The following is a 21,487-nucleotide window of genomic DNA, read 5'->3' as shown; positions in this document are numbered from 1 at the left end:
TTGTATGACTGCATTCTCTGCTAAATGGTTTGGCCTTGCTCTAGGCTGTGGAACTGACCTTCTCAATTACTAGTAGCTTTTATGTTTTTAGTTTTGCAAACATATCTTCTCAAAAAACCTCAGGAAAATTCTAATTTCATATCTTTAGATGACTGTTAAATTCACTCTGAGGCATGTATCCAGCATGGAAATCTGCAGGTGTTTTTAAGTTTGGCCAAGTTATGTGCAGCTTGAAAGCCTTTCCATGGAAAGAATCAGTTCAACTTTTCCTATGAATGTCATTGTTTGCTACTAAATTAGGCTCTTGCTTTTAGCAGTGGGCTTTAAAATCTGTTACAGCTTTTCAAAATCACTTCTTATGGCTGGTTATTAATGCTGGCAGAATTTTCTGTTATGGCAAAGCAGGCTGTATCCAGCATTTGTCCTTTAAGAGCAGTTCTGCTTTTAACAGAAGTGTTTAGCAATGCAAAGGTTTCTCCATAACACACAATGCTGTTCTGTTTGTCAGCCATACATGCCTGTCTTGTTATTTTGCACAGTTCAGATCTTTTCAGTGTCCATCAGAGATGAAAATATTTGAGCCATTTGTTAAAATGGTAATATCGTGTGCTAAGATGTGGTGTGGATCCCAGTATGGAATTCACACTGGAAGGCTAGATTGAAAAGATATGAATGCAGAAAATACTGGTTTCAGTTTAACAAATAATCCTTTTATTTATACATCTCATGTTGAGAAGACTTGTTCTGTTTGCCACCAACTCCTTGACTTGTCAGGATTGAGCAGGTGGGTGGTTCAGAGAACCTCATTACAAAGCTTCTGCTCACTACACAGTTCTCTCTGGTACTGTCCTTAAGCTAAAAATAGGTACATTTTAATAATTCAAAGATAAATATAGTACTTAAAAATTGCTAGGTGTCAGGACAGATTTTCTTTTGTACATTTTAACTACTGTAACTTGAACAATCATATTGAACTACGATTTGACTAGTACTTACTTCAGTTGCTCAAATTCTTCTAAGGCTATTGAAGAACTGTCTCTCTTTAACACCATCTAGTACCATAAGTAGTATTTATCTATACTAAGAATCTTACCAGTGTGTGTTTTCCCTATTAGCAAGCAGATCTGATCTCCCTGGGGAAAGTTGTGTTGGCTTTGGCTTGCAATTCTTTATCAGGAATACAGAGAGAGAATTTGCAGAAAGCAATGGAACTGGTGACAATCAACTATTCCTCTGATCTGAAGAATCTGATTTTGTAAGTTTGTTTATTAAATCTTTTAGAGGAAATTGCACTTTTTAATGTATACGAATGCAAATATCAAATGGTATTTTTAAATGCAAGTAAGATTACAGATAAATCTACTGTTGAGTTGTCTGCATGGTCAGTGCAGTGTTAAACATTGATATAAATTTTTTTGTATAATGCTGGTAAAGCTCTTAGTAATAAGTAGGAGTGTAAACAAAACACACATTTAAGGTTGTCTTCAATACTGGTCTTCATTGCATGTTCTCTACAATAGCAGTGTGTGCTAGTCTTATCTTATGGTTTCAAAAGGTACTGATAAATAGGCACTTTTTGGCCAAAAGGTTGAGTGCTAGTTTTTTCTGGCTGCATATTCTTTTTGTGTGGTTTCAGTATAGTCAGCCTTTTTCCCCTTGCAGCCTGAGTGGGAAAAGTAGAAGTCTTTTCTCCTTTCCTCATTTGAAAAACACTTGCATTACAGTCTGAATCTGCATCCTTCTTTCTTTTGTATTTGTTCTTGCTGTTTGAATGGGGTGAGCTGCACAGTTTTATAAAAGTATACTCCTGTTTTGTTTAAATAACTGACTTGATGTATACATGCAAATTAACTATGTTTGCTGTGATGGTATCTTCTTTTAAGAAACATAACAATTGTCAACTATGTGTGTTCAATACAAAAAGTCAAATAGTTACAAAATCATAATGGAATATAATGTCTGGCATTTGCAGAAAGTAATCTTGTGGTGGTTGGGTTACTCTGGCAGGTATTTGCTGACTGACCAAAACAGACTCCGCAGTGTAAATGATATCATGCCTATGATTGGTGCACGATTCTATACTCAGTTGGATGCCGCTCAGATGCGAAATGATGTTATAGAAGAAGACCTAGCAAAGGTAAATCATGTACAAATTCCTGCAGAAAGACCTATAGTCAGTATTCCTAGAGCTGTACCTTAAAAGGGAATGTTTTTTACTCATTTCTAGGGTTTTTCCCCCTTCTCTTTGTTTATTAACCTAAGTAATCTGCCTGAAGGCTTGACAGTTCTAAGCTCAGGCTTTTGAAAGCCCCCCAAATCTTCAAGAATGCCTGGTTTTAAGATGTCTTCAGCTGTGTTTTAACTGAAGTAGCCATCTTCATTTCCAACCAGTAGTCTTGGGGAAATGGTGTTCTTTATAGCATGGTTAAAAATAGCATTCTGAGTAAAGAAGGCCATAAGTATTTAGGTTTGGATTTTGGTGTTCCTTTTTTTTTTCTTTTTTTAATGAGTTCTAATTCAGGGGTATACCGTGTTCAGCTTTCCTAAAGTGTGCACTCTTCCTGTGGGCATCTGTGGTGTTCAGTCAAGATATCAAGTGCTAGCTGTAAAGAAGATATGTACCATGTATCAAGTCAGGGAGTATTTATTGAACAGGAAGGAGTGTCTTGTCAGAAGCAACTGACAGCTGGATTTCTGCCAGGACTGAGATACATTACAGAATACTTTCATGGCCCTAAAAATGTGTAGGATAGGGTATTACACAAGGAATTAATTGTTGCAGTGCACCCCTACACCCGAGCAGGTGTTCCCATATTAAGAAAAGAGTTTAAGCCTTATCCCTGAACTTATAAGGAAGATGAACCAGAAACTTTTATGTGCCTCTCACCATAATTGGCCCAGTGCTAGGACAAAAGCACCTGTTGGACCCTTGAGCTGTACCTCAAGGAATGTAGCTGTTTTCTATTGGGCAGCAGGCCAAAAACTCTTCTTAGATCATTGCATACTTGAGAGAGCATGGAGATTCTTGGTGTGCCTAAGCAGGTGTAAGGGAGCCCCCTGCACTGTGCATGGCTTTTATTCTTTTGTTTTGTGTAGTTTGTTATTTTTCCTTTAATTAAAACCTTTTTGCTTTTTCAAAACACCTCTGATCGTGCCATCTTGCTAATTTGTCTTAAGCCATTTCTAGGAGGTTGCTGGCAATCCTCAGAGTGTGACGAACCTTTGTGGGGCTAATAACACGCTGGCCTCACACAGAAATTCATCATTTAAATCAAGTTCTGTGATTCCACTCCATTATAACCCCTCACTGAGAACCTTTTAAGAGACAGTAGGCAATCCGTTTGAGATTCCGATGACTTGGTTCTCTTGATTTCTCCAGTATGGTCCTGTTGGAGAGCAGTTTTCCTCTCCTTGATGAAAGATATTGAAATCTATCAGAAGCAAGGAGCTGTAGAAGAGCCAGGCAGTATCTGTGTGCCTCTAGATGCTGGGTGCCCATATTATCAGAATCAACTACTAATCCTTCTCCAGAGGTGTTTAATACCATTTTTTTTGTTAAGGTGGCCTATGTGCCTGCACAAAGCTGGGCAGATGGACTCTTTCCCATAGCAAAGATGGAGATTGCCCTGTGATCAGCATTAAGACTTCTTTATTTTTAATCAGGTTGTTTGAGCAGTTGCTTATCACTGACAGGTAGGCAGAGCAGCTACAAATCCAAGTTGTTGCTTAGCCCTTAGTTTGGCAATAGCTGTTTACCTGACAGTGATAAATACCACTTCTTAATTAGCTGTCATGCTGTAACTTGCTTGTACTATGACATCCCCTCCATTAACATCAGAGCTACAGTATCCCTTAAGTCTAGCCTGGTATACTCTGTTCATTTTTGTCCCTAAGCAAATGCTTTGAAGGGGATATTAGAAAAAGACTAGCATGTGTGATATTTTTTTTTCCCCCTCATATTGTCCAAACATGCAGTAATCTACAGCTTAGGGACTTCCGATCCTGGGAGTGGTTTGTATATAGTTAATATCTTCGTAACACTCACTTTTCACAGAGCAGTATCCCTATTATGCTATTCCTTTCCTTCCTTACTTTTACATTCATCGTATTGATGTAATAGCAGTCAAAGCCTCAGTCTATCCAAATCCTGTGGAGAGTATCTTCCTCCTTACAGGCTACTAAGCCTGCAGAGAGGCCACCTGGAGACTATAGTAGATAGTAGATCTTTGCTAGCTGGACAGGGTTGGTTTTCCACGTCAGTCTCTTTAAGTGTAGCTACTGCTGTGGTACAAGCTGTTGTTCTGCAGTGTGTTTTTAGGCTATTAATAGAAAGCTGCAACCCAAAGGTTGTCCAAGGTCAGGCTGTTATTACCTTGACCTACTTTATTTACCCAGCTGTGCACAGTAATCTACTCCAGACTGAATTCATTTGAAATCAATATGATCATGCATGGAATTAGATGCATCTTGGCATGAATAATGTTGTAGACCTGAGCCATTGGAGAATGTGAGTAATATCAGAGAGGATCTTTTTCTGGCAACTTTGATTTACACTATGAATTAATTTTTTGTTTAACATAAGCTGGGATGTTACTATTTCTACTGCATCCTAAGTGATATGGAAAAACATGCTAAATCAACTTTTAGTTGCATGTATGCTAAGCATCCTAATGTTCTACCTCTGTGTGACTTCACTGTCATTGCTTTATTTCTGTCATTTATGGACTCAGCATTTATACTCTTTTAAGACTTAGATTATAACTGCTTTGAAAAAACTTGCTTCAAAATTATTTTTGCCATCCGTTATCATTTGAGTATTAGTCCAATGTTATTGTTGCTAAATATTTACTAATAATGGCCTACAAAGCATTTCTGAAAAACAAATCTGGTAGATTGTTTCTTCTCATCTTTACCTGAAATAAGGTGGTGCACTGCAAACTTCAGCATATCTTAGTAACTGTGTGTGTGTATATATATATATAAAACCCATATTCTTCTTGTTTAACTTACTGTATTTTAGCATACCTATGAGTATAGACTGCCAAGAGATTAGACTTACATTTCCACAAAGAAATAGATTGCTTGGTCCTGTTCCTGCTGAGACAGAGGTATCATTAGTTGCTGAATTTTCACATTATAATTTGAAGTGCTAAAATGAGCATTGGACTACTGATACATAATGCAATGCACTTGAGCTCTGTCTGAAAAAATTATACTCTCTTCTTTGAATAAATAAGCCTTTGTAATTAATAGTGCTTCATTAGCATTATTACCATGTATACCATGTATCTTTTGCAAGTAAATGTCTTAATTTTGTTTGAGAGACTCTTAATAACATTTTTCTTGTTTTCTAGGAGGTGCAAAATGGAAGGTTGTTTAGGCTTCTAGCAAAATTGGGAACAATCAATGAGAGGCCAGAGTAAGAAATACTTGTTTTTGTGGTTTAGAGTATGTAAAAACCAGTTTGCAATGCACTTTCTTCTTTTATGAATTTAAACTAAATCTTTTCCCCCCTATTTGCCCCTGGAGAAATGAGCATTTAAGAATCCTTGAGAAAAATTAGATAAGCAACTTTGACCAAAACTTTAGGTAGACAAGAGAAGGCTACAAGTAGATATGCCAAAGTTGCTTCATTATATTTAGTATGGTTTCTCTTAGCACTCTCTTGTGAGTGGCAGTAGTTTTGGAGGAAATTGACAGCTTGCTTTAACTGAAGCAGCGGCTGGAGATACTGATTTTAAGCTAGTGAGTTTTCACCTTGTTTTTTTATTGACTGACTACATCAAAATGAAGTGTTCATTGTCTTGTTTTCCATCCTTTTCATAAACTTAGAGTTATGTTTGTAATGCAAGTTTCTACATGTGTTTTACATGGTAAACTTGTTGCAGATAATTACGTTTCTGTGGCTCTTGGAAGGCATTAGCTTTAGGTGCTCAAGCAGCTGAGAAAGTTTGTGTACATTGTCTTCTGTTTATGGTGGGGGGTACTCATTTAATTGCAATTTATAGCAGGTAGATCAGCTGTGCAGTAAGATTACTCAGGTGAGATTGAAATGTCATTTATGTCTGTGCAGTTTGATTTTTCTTAACTTACTGAGCTTTAATATGAGCCTTTGTTTTACACTAGGTTTCAGAAGGACCCAACGTGGTCAGAAACTGGAGACAGGTATTTACTAAAGCTCTTTCGAGATCACCTTTTCCATCAGGTGACAGAAGCGGGTACTCCTTGGATTGACCTCAGTCACATTATCTCATGTCTTAACAAGGTACACTGCACTTCAGTTAGCTTTTAAACCTTTGTTTGGGTTAGCTTTCTTTAAAAGAGTATTCCACTGCAAAGCAAGTTGGCAGTGCAAGGTTAATGCCGTTGGTTTAGCTGGTGGTTATTTTCCCCATTTTGGATTAAAACCATGTATTCACTAAGCTAATATTCCAACATCTATGAATATTTTAAATAAAAGTAGTACATGAATATTAAAATTCTGTTAATATAGCGTGAGATACAGTATTAACTTTTCATCCTAGAATGCATTGATTACTGTGGATAAGCAATGCTGGTCCCTTTATGCTACTCTGGTCTTTCAACACAGCATAAAGGATCCATACTACTCCTTTAAGTGGGGGAAGTTTCTGCTGATAGTTATCACAAAGGATGGTTGTAAGGCAGGGTCCATTCCTAAACTGTGCTGACTTGAGTAGGAGACAGGAGAGAAATTGCAACAGAAATTTGTGCAAAATCCTTCCATCTAGGACAATGCTGGAAAATTTCTGTGGCTTAAAATGTTAAGTCCACTTCTGTAATAACTTCCCTAGCCTCTCCAGCCCTTTGTTTTCCAAGGTTGCCTTAACAAAGCTATTTGCAGTTTTCTAAGAGCTGTACCACTAGCAGAATTTTATCTGAGCGCTCTTGCAATTAATAGCAGGAGATGTGTGAGAGACTGCAAGATCTTCAGTGGATGAACTTGTCTTGCTCCATAAGTTAAAAAGTATGTGAGCTGATAATTTTTTTTACTGATAGATCAGATTTCAACTTATTTTACTTCATTTTGCCAAACTTCAGTAATTCATGGGAGACTAAGATGCTGCAACTTTTTTTGTTGTCTCTGTAGTTGCTTGGTAATTTCACTTGCTCTGTAGAGAATGATGATGCAGACACTGACAATACAGTTTTAGTGCCCAATATTTTCTTTTCTAGGACTAGGATAGCCAACTTTCTCCTCCAAAAAAAGTGGAATATGTTCAGATCCTTTGACGTGTAATAACTGTACAGTTAAATCTTTTTCTAAAATTGTCAGGGTTTTTAACCTCCTATTAGATCACTGCTGTGCATTTTTTAACCTCCTTTTTATCTTTCTGGTTGGTGTCTGTAATCACTTTAAAAAGGACATTAAAGGGATTGAGGCTAAATCAAAAAGAAAGCATGTTGACATTCAAGTAGGCATTGAAATGCCATCATGATTTGAAAGCAGTGACTCATACAGTACTGTAGCAAGAGGGGACAGTCCTGAATTCATAGGTCAGGTAAGAGACAATGTCAAAGAATGCCTTGTTCTATAAATGTTCATGGCTTACCTTTTTGAACAGAGACTCTTCTCTTCTGTGGTTGTGGGCTCAGCACACAAAAAAAAAAAAAAATAAAATCTAAGGCTTACAGAACTCTGCTTTGGAAATACACTCTAAAAAGTACTTCAGAAACTTTAGAAGTACTGGTAGAAGTTATATAGACTTTACTGGTACTTGCCAAAAGTATTCCTTTTGAATGAAAGCTATTCTGTTGATTAAAAAAAAAAAACCAAAACCCAGCAAACCTTCCTTTTCAGTGTGGTGTTTTGAGCATCTTTTCAGCTGAGAATAGTGATTTATGCCTCCACAAGAGGAGAGAAGGAAAGCCATAAATATTGGTGATTGTAGTTAGCACTGTGGCTTTCATAATACAGATCTTCCATGTCCCACATTAATTAAGGTAATTTATTGGTTTGTTATATGATGGTAATGGGAATGAATAGTGGACAATATTTCACAGACACCTTAATAGTGTTAATATTTTGTAATGGATGTTGGAAGACACTGGTGGTTTTATCCTCCTCTACAAAAATTAAAAGCTAATTGGCTTGCTTTTGTCCTTCTGAAACCAATCACAAAGCAGTAGCTTTAAAACGTGGAGGTTCCAGCTTTTAAGGTTACACTCAAAACATTATTTTAGAAGAGAAATGTAAGAAATTTCTAGCTTGCTGTGTTGCTCCAGACAGCAAATAGTGGAACATCTCTATGACAAATTTAATTGTTTTTCTATTCAGTACAACATTATAATACGTATATTTAAACCTGCTAAGGTTGTATTTCCAAAGAATGGATTGGTAGTGTTATATCTCACTTGTCTCTCTCCCACCTTTTGTATTAGAATAAGAAAGACTGTGGTGGAACTATCAACGTATTGACTAAAACAAAACCACAAAAGTTCTGCATAATAAGAGAGTCTGACAGTTCTCTATTGATGAACATTTCTTGCAAAGTGAGAAGAATATAAGAAACAGTGATGTAATGGGCTTTGGCATGTAAAGGAGGATATTCCTCTGTTAGAAATTAGGATCTAATGGTATATAAAAAATAAAGTGCATATTGAATTTTAGAAGTCAGAACAACCTTGAAAAGAAATGTGGAACAAAAGTTGCTCTTCAACCCCAAATTATCCATTTGGTTATGGGTTATATCAAAGTAATTTTTTCTTTCTAAGGAATGAACTATACCATACAGTTTAGGAGCTATAGGAAATAGTCTGTTTTCAGTACTGCCAAAATCTGGGGTTTGGGTTTCTACCAGTTTTCAGGCTACCTGGGGCTGATCCATCCATTATCTCATTTCTGAGTGGACAAGAAGTGAATTACCTTAGGCTTGTAGATAGTATGTGCAAATGTAATGTCAAATTTAGTTTTGTTCTTCAGGAAGTACGTGAAAATTTTGACAGTCTTTCTACACAGGGGAATATAGCATTGCAGGATTATTAACTTTGTGGAAAGGGAAGGAAACAATGGTAATCTAGTCCCAAGGTCTGGAATGTCCACCAGGTTAAGACCAAAATGTCTCGATTTTTTGGCGAGGACATTGTTGTGGTGCAGTTCAGATCCTTCCTTTGTGTCCTGTTAGCAGATTTGAATTGCACCATAACAATGTACTTGCCAAGAAATTGATTGCTTTTGTTGTTGGGGAAATGTTTTGCCATTTCTTTCACACTTCTTTTATTTTATCTTTTGCATTCTTGTTACAGTTAGATGCTGGTGTGCCAGAAAAAATAAGCCTCATTTCCAGAGATGAGAAGAGTGTACTTGTGGTAACTTACAGCGATTTAAAACGCTGCTTTGAAAATACTTTTCAAGAACTGATTGCAGCCGCAAATGGTCAGTTGTAGTATTTGCTGAAAGCATGCAGGACATTGCTGAGGAACTTAACCTATAGCAAATTGCACTACAGCTGAATTGTTGTTGTCATCTCATTTCACATTTGGGAAACAAACAGGAGATGAGCAAAGCTGCTTGCACTTCAGTCAGGTACACTGTTACTTGAAGGGAAGAATGTTTCACTTATCCTAGAGCTAAGGCTGCCATTGGAGGCTTTATCTGTGAAGAATTTATTTTAGATTAAGGAACACATCAGGTGCATGATGTTCCTACTTTTATTTTTTCCACTTGTATATGCACTAATTTTAATTTTTTTAAGACTTTTCTGATCTCTGAAGTTTTGCCACATTGTATACTTAAGGGAAACTCTTTGCAAGGACATTTCTGGGATACATTTTTGTCACTGAGGATATAGCAAAATTTATTCATTTTTGATATTATTTGCACCCAGAATAGCATAAAGGACCAGGTAAATAATTTAATAGAAATTGTGTTCTATTAATGACCGTTTAGTTTGTAACCTCTGTAAAAGTGTGTTGTATGCAAGCTCTGTATGCCACCCACTGTTAGCTCAAAGAAATGTGAGAAGAAACAACTTTTTAAAACCAGTCAAGTGAAGTATTGATTAATTGACTAAAAAGGAAAGAAAGTCCCCTGTCATTTGATTTTAAACTTTGTCTAAGCGAAGTGACGAAAACAGCATAACGGGAAACATCTTTTATTTAAAGAGCATATCAAACTTGCTCTAAACGCAACCAGCGCCTTTTAAAAACTGTTTGTACATTTTCCTGGTAGTCAGAAGCATTTACATTTATGCAATTTTTTTAATAGATTTTTTTTAAAGAAATTGTTCAAATGCCTGAAGTTTCAGGAGTGTATTACTTTAGGTTATTTACAGTATAATTTTTGTATAAAGTTCTGTTCTTTGAACCACAGCTTTATTATGGTACGCTACACTGGATACAGATACAAAGACACTGTTAAAAGAAGATTAAGTAAACACAGCAGTTGTCTGGCATCAAGAGCTTTTCAAGTTTTACGGCCTGAATCTGGAGGGATAATGATCTGCTGTGCCTTTGCAGTCACTGCTTAGCCCAAAGTAATATTACTTTTGCTAATACTCAACACATGAATATTCCTGAAATAATTCAATCTCAAAAGTCTGGAATTTTGCTCCTCAATTACCTTTCTAATTTTTGGACATGCAGTTGTCTCCAAACTTGGGTATTCATGGGATTTCTAGTTAAACACCTACACTTTGATACTGAAGACTGCCAAATATGTAGGAATTTCCTTTCTTAAAGCAGTAGTGAAGACTGTATCTATCCTTTCCCAGCACTGAATGTTTTAATAGCACTGGGTGCTCACCATGAAGAAAATGTGGAAACTCAAAAGGTCAGGACAGACTCTTAAGCACTTGCAACTGATGTTACTGACATCAATTTTAATAATTCTCAATATTTGTAGTTTTCAGAGAAGTTTTTAATATTTCTCTGTCCACTTTTATAAGCTTTAAAATGATTCTCCGCCTTGAGACTTGCATCAAGAAAAAAGCAACTCTCTTCACATCGAAAGCTTTGAAGACTAGGGACATGCTTTACACATTTTAGAAAATGTGGTTGAATCCACATTAGATAGCATCAGTTGTTGAGTTTAAAAATCAATTATTGTTGCAATTTTAAAAGGAACATAATGTTTAATATTCAAACGATAACAGTTGCCAGAATGTTCTTTTTAATATAAAAGGAACAGGAACTTTGAAAAGTGAACATGCAGAACAGTCTTTTATCATTAGCTCATGTATTTGAGGAAGAGCAGCTGTCTTTTCTATGTTTTTTGACAAATCATATTGTAATTCTTTTGTACAAAAAAGAAGTACTTGTATTCTAGAAGAAATGTGGAATGCTTAATTTATAAGCGGGCTGAGGTTTTTTCCAGTATTGTTTTCTTTGAAAATGAAAGGGGATCATCTGTTCAGTTGTGGGGTTTGGGAACCTTTGAAAATTTAATTTGTGGACCAATATTTTGTGGAAGTGTAAGGCAGGGGCAAAATAGGGCTTGAATTCTCATCCTTTTTAGACCAGCACACCCTCTGCAAGACATGTCTAAATTGCAAACCTGTGTGTATTTGCATAATGTCAGTTTGCTTCAGCCCCTAGTAACCTCAGGACTTGGTTTAAAAATAAAAAGGTAGACAGCTATAAGTTTTCATACATAATGTCAGCCAGAAAATATTTGGTGTCAGGTAATACATAAAATTAAAAAGAAGTTGAGCTTTGTTTTCTATTTATTTTATTTGGTCTGTATTTGGGAATGATTTGAACAGTCTGAAGTTCAGCTTGGGTGTTTTTTTGGGGAGAGCCCTTCTACCCCATTTTAATTCCATTTAGGAGGTTGTCCTAAAGTTGTAGTTTGATCCATTCATAGGAAGAACTGTGTATCTGTATTTAAAAGAAGAGTCACCAGGATGTGCCCTCCCAGATGGGAAATTTATTTCTGACCTTCCTATTTTTTACAGCTAAAAGCACAGAAGGGACAACCTTTGAAATCATCTGTTGTTCATTTTAATTTTTGTACCTGTTTTAAATTCTGTTGCTGTATTTACTATATTGTAAATATTTTGTTGAGGGTACCTATGTATTTTTGATTTGCCCTTGTTTCAGTAATTCAGGTGTCAACTGCTTCCCCTAAAAAGCACCAGTATGTTAAGTTCTAATGTCATGATCCCAGTATGTGTTACTCATCTTTAATCCTGTTTTCATTGTTCATGTGTACAGCAGTATTTTTAATAAAGAATACCAGAAGTAACGTGGCCTTATTTTGACAATGTGAAGTTCTGAAGTTGGATCCAGGGCTTTTCAACTTTGGTGCCGGAATTTTATTTTATTCTGTCTCACACTTTTGTATTCATTCTGTCTGCAATGCAGAGTTTAAACAAATGGGAGTCACAATTTTTGGTTAATGCTTGCCACTGAGAGTGTATCAGGTGTCCTAAAACTGAGAGATATTGTTCACTGGAATTGTATAAATGCATATTTCTGTAACTCCTAAGTCAAATTCCTTCTGCTTCAGTTTGATCAGGTCTGCTTTACTTTTCAAAACTCTGTTCAAGTACCCTTACTTCCATGGTTTTTGCCTTTTTTTGCTCAGTAAGAAAATGTCTGAGAATTTGCACATGGAGTCACAATAACTTCATTTCACGAGATTCTTTTTCTGCATTTTTAACTAGCAAAGGTTAGATGATTTGCTGGTGGGATAAAATCTGCCATATCCATCCAGTACTGACCGTGCTTATGGAAGATGTAATTTTGTGTAATATATTGTGAATTGTCAATAGTCCCTGCACATATTTAACATGGAATCATTATCACTAAAATTGCAGTGTTTTAGGAATGTTATTTTATAAGCTGCAGGAAGTTTGATGCACATATCCAGTCTCCAGTTTCCTCCTTAGTAATGTGCAGCAACAGCTACACAACTCCTGCAGCAGTTGATGATCCCGTTGTGTTCTGCTTTCCCAGAGAAAGTTTTATCTCCACTTGCTTCCAGCCCTTGGAGAGCCCCTCAGATGGTCAAATTCTGTTTAGCAGAGAGCACTTGATTGAACATCTCTGTGCAGGCAGCATCCTGAGGATGGATGGGGTGGGGATGTGGGGGTTCTCTAAAGGGAGTCTCTACCCAGCCTAAGGTGCTGCCTGCTGTCACAGTGACTTCAGAACAGGCTTTGTGGGGGACACCTTAGCTCTGTTTGCTGTCCTTTTGTCTGGTGTGCATCTTCTAGCTGCTGAAGGAACCAGGAATGGTGAGTGGTTGAGTGGATGTTTGTCCATGTGCTGCTTTGTCTTCCCCCACCATGAAACCCTGCCTCTCCCAGAGGCTGAGTTGAATTTTTGTCTCTAGACAGCAGTAAGCACTTCCTAAATACGCTGAACCTAGGGGATGTCACCCACACAGGGAGGAGGGACAAGTGTCTGTCACTGTAGCTGCTTTGCTGTGCAAGAAGTGTGCCTTCTGTGGGATTATTCCATGTTCTCCTTTGCTGACAATCAGCCTGTGGGATGGATGTGTGCCAGATGTTTGTGCTGCCCTGTGCCAGCTTGTGTTCCACAGCAGTCTTTGACGCTGGCAGAACTCTGATTTTTTTTTTTCAAAAGCAAACTTTATTATATGAATTTAGTAGTCAAATACATTATATAAAGACAGAAAATGCAAGACAAAATGGGAGTTATTCACATCTGAAGACACTTAGGGGTTCATATAAAAGTCATCTTTATAGTCCAGTTTTCTTAAATATTTATGCACAAAAGCATATTTATATATTTACACTGTGCAAACATGTCCTTTGAGATGCATCATCCTGTAACTATTCCTGCTCAATTCTAGTAACAAAACAGTTCTGCAACTTTTGTTTTGATCAAGGTGAAATATACTTTACCAACAAGAGACAGTGCAATAGATACTTAAAACTGATGATCTCTTGTGCAGAGATACTTAGCTCAGAAGTAGCAGTACATATTTATTTTGCTTGAATATCAAAGATAGTTTTTATTTGGAAATAAGCAAAAGGTCATTTGCCTTAAGGTCTGTTAATGGGTTACATTCACAGCTCTTCAGCTGAATTCTGAGATAGAGATCATATAACATGTAGCATTTGAGTTAATACATATTTTAGTGGACCACGAGAAGCTGAGATTGGGCTGTAATTGATTTGGCAGATATCAGTGCTAAAATGTCCAACTGTCATTTTAATACTGCCTTCAAAGGTGAAAGGGAATGGGTGCATCCTAATGCTTCTCCAGCAAAGAGCACTTACTACCTTTCTGAGATGCTATACAAAAGTCTGTTGCAAATGAACGATACATTTTTATTCCTGTACATACTGGTAACTTAACATGGAAATGTAGGTGTCTTTATAGAAAAGAAGACCTAACTTGACAGATTGTCTTGTAATTTCTAACTAATCTCTTCAAACTCTCTACTGATCAATTAAAGTATGTGCAGTCTAGTAGTCATCCTGTCTTTGCAGACAGAGTCCCATAAATAAAATATAATCAGTGCAGTGTTAGAAGGTCTGTGAGGTTTTGTGGACAGAGCTTGGCTTTAACCTATCTACCTTGTGGTTTGGTTCCAGTGTGTGCGTGTTGGCTTACTGACAAAATGCGAAACTTCATTATTTACTTGATTGCAGCAGGATTGTCCAAACTGAATTGAGATGTTTTCCCTGTTGTTACAGCCCTGAGTCTGGTCTTAGTTCTCCTCTATCATTTATGTGTTTAGCAACACATTTTGAATTCTTGCCTTGCAAGGCACCCTACTGCATCTGCCATCTGGAGCAGTAAGATCCATATAATGTCCCATCCCTAATTAGCTTATTCAATTTCCCCAGAGCATTGGCATTCCCACAAGTTTTGCAAAGTAGTTTCCATTAAAAATATAGTTTGTGGTCTGTTTCTAGCTTCTATCTTCTTGAAGGCTCCTTTATTTTCCAGCACAACGCATACCCCAGCAATAGGATACAAATACCTCAGTGCCTGATGCAGATTCTGGGGTCTCGGGCTCCCAGCTGCCTCTCCCAGTCAGGACAAAAGTGATCCAAGTCTGAGCAGAGGCTGTAATAATGGGCTTCTAGGTTTTCCTGGATGCAGAAGCACTCAGCATTTTTAGTGAAAGCTATTGGTGTTGAGCATTTGGGAAAGTCAAAGTTTAAGCAATAATATTTTGCTGTATTTTGAATACTTGTGCTGCAGTCTAGAAAAGCAGATCACTGGGATTAAGCCAATGATAACTTTTTAAAGTTTTATGATAATTAAAATAATTTGGGTCAGAGTTTTTAAACTGACAGTGTTTCATAAGAACCTGCATGTTTAGGTCTTGACCTCAAAGTACTTAAACCGGTGGCTGAGAATAATGGACAACAGAATTGTAGTCAGGAGGAGAACGGCTGGCATTCATTTTCTCCAGCATCGCATAACCACAGGTGTATCTTCTTGTGGAGTCACTGAGCTGGTCACAGCTGAAGCTGCAGAAGCTTCTTGGCTTGGTTATTCCAGAAAGCACTGACTCCTTGCTCCTGCTGGCACCTTTAGCACTGTAATAGAGCAGTGTTGTTGTGAGCTTTTTTTAACATGTAAAGGTTTTTGTTATAGTGACTTGGGCAAAGCCAGATCACAAGAAGCAGCTTTGTTTGTTCTCACATGGTGGGAAGGGCATTGATGCACATGGACTCGCTCAATGGGAGTGCAGAACAGAGGAATGAAGGAGTTCTCCTGTGTTCCCTGTGAGGCCCTTTTAGAACAGAGGTGCTGTAAGTGAACACCACTGCAAAAGGTATTTGTGTTCATTGTGTCAGTCCTGCTGCTGGTGAGGAGTACTTGACTGCTCAGCCTAAACTCTAATTACTCATTTGTGGCAGGTGCTGGGGAGTGAAACTTTACTGCAGGGTGAAGCAGTGGGGAGTGTCTGACAGCTCTGCTGATGCTGAGGTGGTGTATCCTCACATCTAAATGTTTCTTCCTAAGGGAACAGGGATTTTTGAGCAGGAGTGAAGTGATGAAAGATCTCAAGCTTTGAAGATCTACTTGGAAAGTTTTCTACTTCAAAAGTAGAAAACAACTAGTGTAGGTGTTCCCAAAGCCTAATTCTGGGATGAATTTCTGGCTTAAATGGCTGATGTTTTTGAGGAAGGGCATGAGGTCTATCTCCTCTTTTTTGGCTTCTTTTGGCAGCTGCCATGAACTGCTGGTTTGAATTAAGAGTTTTTCTGTCCCATAAAAGGACCAGTTATCCTGTAGGCTGCCTTTTATAAGATGCTCTTTACAAAAAGGGGTTTAATGTCTCCTCAGCAAAGCCACTTTTAAAGGCACTTAAAGGCGTTGTTTGCCTTACAGCACTTTCTCACCCATATTCAGAGATCACAGTGCTTAAAATATCTTTCAATAATGAAGAAAATTAGGGCAAAGAGAATTTTCACACCATTGAACTTGGATACCAAAGATTTATCTGTAGACAAAGGACAAGCCAGAGCATTTTTCCATCATTGTTTACATCTGAAATCCTAAAGTAAACATGTTGGACCACAGTGTCTAAAATTAGATTTCCTCCCCAGCATTTTTATAAGTTCATGGACAATCCACTCCTCTCCATTCATAAGGTCAGAAACATTGGCAGCCCTAGTCTTGAATTCCAGAGAAGACAGAGCATCTGTTGAGGTTTGCAGAGCCCAGGTTTTTTGCTTTTCATTTTATTTTGCAGTTTTAAGTCTTTAAGTCAAACATCTGAAATACTAGCACAGGACTATTTGAGATTATAAGTTGCTCTTAGATGTCACAGTTTCTCAGGTTCTTAACTCATAAGCCTGTGTCGTTTTTTAAGGAGTGTGGTCTCTGTCTTCTTCCTGTAGGAAATTGGAAGGTCGCCCTAAGAAGACCACCCCATTACATTTATTAGTAGATGAATGGAGTTCATGAGGAGGAGCCTTTGTGATGAGGTTTGCAGATGCATCTCATATTTTTATATTGCATCTGTTGGCAGATGGGGAAGTAATTGCCTTGGGATAAATTCCATAACGATGACAAGGTTAGTCACAGGGACTGGACTTTTTGTGGTGGGTTTAAAGAGAAAAGCCTTTTTTGATTTACATTGTAGTTGTGAGTCTTGGGGAGCTGGCAAAAGTGGAGTGTGCATGACAAGTTATGAGCCTAAAAACCTTTCATGCTATGATCCTTTCACCATCATCAGGCTTTTGCATCCTGAGATTTTTCTTAAGCTAGACTTGGCTTCTGCTTTAATAAACCTTTATACCAGCAGAGCTGCATCTATTAATTTTATCTGGAGTGCACTGCTGTACCAAGGCATGCATTCCCACAAAGAACTTTGAGGGAGCTCAAGGGGTTTTAGCATGTGTAGTCAGGCTTCATTTTGAGACTGAGTTTACAAGTCAGTAAAGGCTTTTCTAGCTGTGGACTATCTTCTTGCCAATCTGGGAATGTAAATTGGAAACTGTTTAGTTGGTCTTTAATCGGGATTGTTTGTTGGAGGAAATGGATTCTGGTTTCCTGCCATGTTCAAGACCAGAGTGAGGTTAGAGACTGGCTGCAACTCTTGAGATGCTTGTTCCAGCTCACAGGAGGTGGAATTCTTGCTGGTTTTCTGGCTTTGCAATTTACACTGATTTAAGGGTTTGCCCCAGCCCAAAGATTTTGGCTTACTTGGGCTTTTTCACCAATACTGAAAAGCTAGAACAGGGTTGCAGTTGGGATCCTTTCCACATGCAAAGGAGCACAGCTCAGAAAATTGCCCCCAAACATTGCTACCAGTCTTTTTACCTGAGGCCTTATATTAGGAAAAACTCTTACTGCTGCTCAAAATACCGTTTTTCATCTCACTGGCATAATCAAATCCAATTTTGTGCTCCTGGCCACCACCTGGCCTAAGGGGCTCACCAGGGTTTGGGCTGATGCTCTTTCCTATAGTGAAACCAAGGGTGACCCTTGGCATTAGTGCCTTTCCCTAGGCAGGAGAAGTGGAAGCCCAAGAGGAGGCACCTTGCCAAGGTCAGTGAGGTATCCCTGCACTGTCAGGCTGGCTCCCTGCTCTGTCCTGTGCCTGGCTCTCAGCTTGGTCACACTGAGCAAGCAGTACTGCACATGCTGGCTCTCTCCTGCAGTCAACTGGTCATTTTCCTCTGAAACAAACCCTGGATGTGCCTCTGGAGACAGGTAGAGTGCTCTGGGTTTGGCTTCTCCCACACTATGCAGTTCTTCAGCACTGCCCAGTCCGAGTCTTCCAAAGCTTTGTTACAGCAAAGGGATCTAACCATAGATAAGCTGCTGCCAAAGGGAGGTGAAACCCTTCCTCAGCCTGGTGCTGGCACCAGCTGCCCTGACAGTGAGCTACTACTGCTCACTCAGAAACTGTTCTGACAATCTGGCAACCTGAATCAGCTCCCTGCAAGAAAAGCCAAGCTGAAACGTCAGCACAAGAGTGAGCACAGGGACACAGAGCAGGATCCCTGCAATGCAAAGAAAGAAGCAGACTGTACATCTGCTTAGATCTGTTTCCATGTCTCAAACCCCTCCAGACTCTACCTTGCTCAGTAAAAAGTTTAGGGGTATTTATTTACTGCTCCAATTAATTTTAAGTAAGGATGCTTAGCTAAGAGGCTACCACTTTTAGGAATGTGTGCAGACTGAAGGGTCACTGCCTGCATTCACATCCATGAGTGCTTTTGGCACAGTGCTACAGTACCACTTGTTTAGCTTGCAGGCCAGATGACCTTGTATGATCTCAGCCAACTGCTCTGTTTTCCCAAGGATTTACATTCTAGCAGCCACTGTGCAGTTTGATTTTTTTTTCCTTATCCAAGCATTCCTTTTCCTTCTGCATTTGAAAATCCCCCTTAAAGTGTTTCCAGAGAGGTGCTCGGGACACACTCTGTGGATTCTGTGCCATGCAAAGAGAAAGGCATTTCAGAAATTTAATTTGGGGAGGTTGTCATGTTGTCTTTGTGGCTGACAGCAGCCTTCAGAAATGGACATAGAAAAAATGAGTTAAACCACTTCTCGGGAAAATTACATCCTTTGGAACCCTGTAACATCCACATACATTCTAAGCTCTATAGTCCCTGGCTCCTCCAAAGACAGCATGCCACAACAGAGCTGAAGTACCATAAAACTGCTCCTGTTTTCTGAAAGGTCAAGGCAGGAGAAAGGGTTTGCCAGCATTTGTTCGGAGTGGCTTGTGTTGCCCTGGCTCTGCCACGCATGAGCAGCGCTCCACTGCAGGCTCTGCCAGCAGCAGGTTTACCCAGGCTGAGCTCTCCAGTGCTGGGAGTGTGTGCGCTCTCCTACACCTATTTCTGTGCTTTCAACCAACACCCTCTAAGTCACCGGAATTTTTTGTCAAGTGAGTCCTCTCTGCCTTGACCGCATGTTTAAGCAAGCTCTGATTGTTCTTGGAGACAGTGCTGCACCTCCCAGCCTGCCCAACTGCAAGCACTGACAAGTTTGGCAGTGGCAGGATGGCAGGCTGGCCTTGACCTCCTGGCCAGCGTGAGATGAATGATGGGTTGGGTCTGGGCAGTCTCGGGGCTGGCTGAGAGCAGTGAGCTGAAACCAGGACACTGCCAGCTTTTCAGAGGCTGGGAACTGATACAGCGCCGGCATTGAGAAAATAAACACTTCCCATTTACAGGGAGTTCATGTCAGTGCAACTCATTTCTTAGAGCAGCCCTAGTTCCCTGCTTGGGCAGCTGTCAGGAATTAGGTGGAGGAAGATGGCCAATATATTCAAGTGCTTAAAGGCAGGAAGAGAAGTGAGGCCCTCACATCCATCTATTGTAAAGTTGCCACTTTAGCATCCTGAGCCCATGGGTGTTAAATGGGCCGTGCTTAGCTGAGTCATGGAAAAGAAGGGCAAAAACAAGCACAGGGGGCCTTGTCCTAGCTGGGGTGCCCTTGGGACTTGCAGAAATAACTGCAAATCCTTCACAGCCACACGTTTCTCCTTCCCTATTATTAAGGGCTTGTTTCCTACAGTTACCTGTCTCCTACCTTAGTCCAGTGCTCTCTGACACTGGCATTAAATTGAGCATTAGGTGGATCAATAAGTGCTAATAAATCACGTTGCTCATGTGCATCGAAGGGATTGAGGGTTATTTGCGTCCTCAAAGACATAGGTGTGGAAGATGATTGACACACCTCAGCAAGAGTATTTGCAGGGACTGGGGACACCTCAGCTACTTTCACAAGGCATTATTTAGCACAAAGACCTTGAATTCTCCTTTGCCATCTAAAACCTGAGAAGAAGGAAGCATAAAATACAGACCCAAAGAGTGTCCGTTTCTGCTTGCTGCCTGTCCATGTAAAACGTTTCAGTTCCTCTGGAGCCAGCACCATACCACTGTCTGCTTGATAATCCTTGAAGAAAAAATGAAGATGCAGTCCTGTTAGGTGCTAACTGTATTTTTAAAAAGGATTCAGTTCCTCTTTGGTCTGATTTACAGCATCCTTCTAGTTATTGATACTGAGACATCTCTAGGAGACAGCAGCTCTTGTGCTGCGGGAGGTGCTGCAGTACACAGGTATTTGATGGTGCCTTTCCAAACCACCTGTGCCTGGAGTGCAGCAGAAGGTAATGTTAATGCAGATCCAGGGTGCTCGAAGAAAAGTGTCTACTTGCAGTCTTAGGCTCTGGCCAGCCTCCAGTTCAACCCTGTGAGGACCACTCCTGCTGCTTAATGCATTCTTCCCACCTCCTGCTGTTTAATGCATTCTACTGGGTCACTAAAAGCTTGCCCCAGCCTCTCACCCATGCCCATCCCTACCAGGATTGGGTGTGTGTCCCATTGTTAGATGTGGCTCCAGCTTGTCCGTCTGATAACAGGACTTGTTTCTACCAGGGACCTCTGATGGAAAAGGGACTCAAAGTCCTCCTTTGTCCACTACTTTTCATATGAAAATGCAGATCTCAAAGGATTTTAAGTGTCTCTCACACACCAGTGGGATTCAGGTGAGACTCTGGTAGCTATGCCTTGCAGATCTACTGGAACTGACCACTTCTTGTCAGGGAAGGAGTGTTTTGCAGCCCATGACATGGCCAGCAAGGATCTGACCCAAATTTGTAGGGCAGTGGGATAACCTCCTGTTGCAAGTACAGCTAATTCTGTACCTTGTATCAGAGTTGACAAAGTAGTAACCAACCCCCTGTCCTGATTATCTCTGTATAAATCTGGCACATAAATAAAAAGAAATAAATGGCATATCATTTGGCCCAGGAGTCACTTACATTAAATACAAGCGTTTCCTTGATGGGAAGCTCTTCAAATGTCTTTATGCGCTGGGGGGGATTTATTTTGAAAGTGTTTATGTATCTGTTCAACAAGAGAAGCAGAAAATTTTTTGGTGAGAGTGTGAAGTGCACAAGCAGGAATTGTTGGATATTTTTCTGGTTTTTTAGGCAGTTCCCAGCTATCTTCGAGGTAGGTCATACAAAAGGGACTTAGTAACCAAACCCCACCCAAATCTCACTCCTCAGTCCCGGGGTACAAACAGCTGTACCACGCACAGGGCCTGCACCCTGTGACCTGCAGGGTCC

The 21,487-nt window shown here is 39.4% G+C and overlaps 2 protein-coding genes across 3 annotated transcripts in view; one reads left to right on the top strand and one right to left on the bottom strand.

Moving 5' to 3' along the window:
* The window catches only part of PAN3 (poly(A) specific ribonuclease subunit PAN3), a 79,314-nt gene extending 67,112 nt beyond the window's left edge, over nucleotides 1-12,202 (top strand). For both annotated transcript variants that reach the window (XM_083855892.1, XM_083855891.1), the window contains exons 16-20: nucleotides 1,116-1,255; nucleotides 2,008-2,137; nucleotides 5,355-5,419; nucleotides 6,127-6,265; nucleotides 9,265-12,202. In XM_083855892.1, the coding sequence (XP_083712018.1) occupies nucleotides 1,116-1,255; nucleotides 2,008-2,137; nucleotides 5,355-5,419; nucleotides 6,127-6,265; nucleotides 9,265-9,405 (615 nt within the window). In that variant the 3' untranslated portion in view covers nucleotides 9,406-12,202. The remainder of the gene's footprint in view (nucleotides 1-1,115; nucleotides 1,256-2,007; nucleotides 2,138-5,354; nucleotides 5,420-6,126; nucleotides 6,266-9,264) is intronic.
* Nucleotides 12,203-13,581: 1,379 nt separating this feature from the next.
* Nucleotides 13,582-21,487, bottom strand: part of FLT1 (fms related receptor tyrosine kinase 1) — a 110,002-nt gene continuing 102,096 nt past the window's right edge. Inside the window, exons 28-30 of the mRNA XM_083855079.1 lie at nucleotides 21,179-21,263; nucleotides 20,219-20,310; nucleotides 13,582-15,482 (exon numbers count right to left, since the gene is read on the bottom strand). Coding sequence (XP_083711205.1) covers nucleotides 15,281-15,482; nucleotides 20,219-20,310; nucleotides 21,179-21,263 — 379 coding nt within the window. The 3' untranslated portion in view covers nucleotides 13,582-15,280. The remainder of the gene's footprint in view (nucleotides 15,483-20,218; nucleotides 20,311-21,178; nucleotides 21,264-21,487) is intronic.

The sequence above is a fragment of the Zosterops lateralis genome (assembly GCF_965231275.1).
Source record: "Zosterops lateralis genome assembly, chromosome: 2".
NCBI classification, from domain to species: domain Eukaryota; kingdom Metazoa; phylum Chordata; class Aves; order Passeriformes; family Zosteropidae; genus Zosterops; species Zosterops lateralis.
Note: the sequence above shows the minus strand (reverse complement) of the source record. Positions and strands in the feature narration are given on the sequence as shown.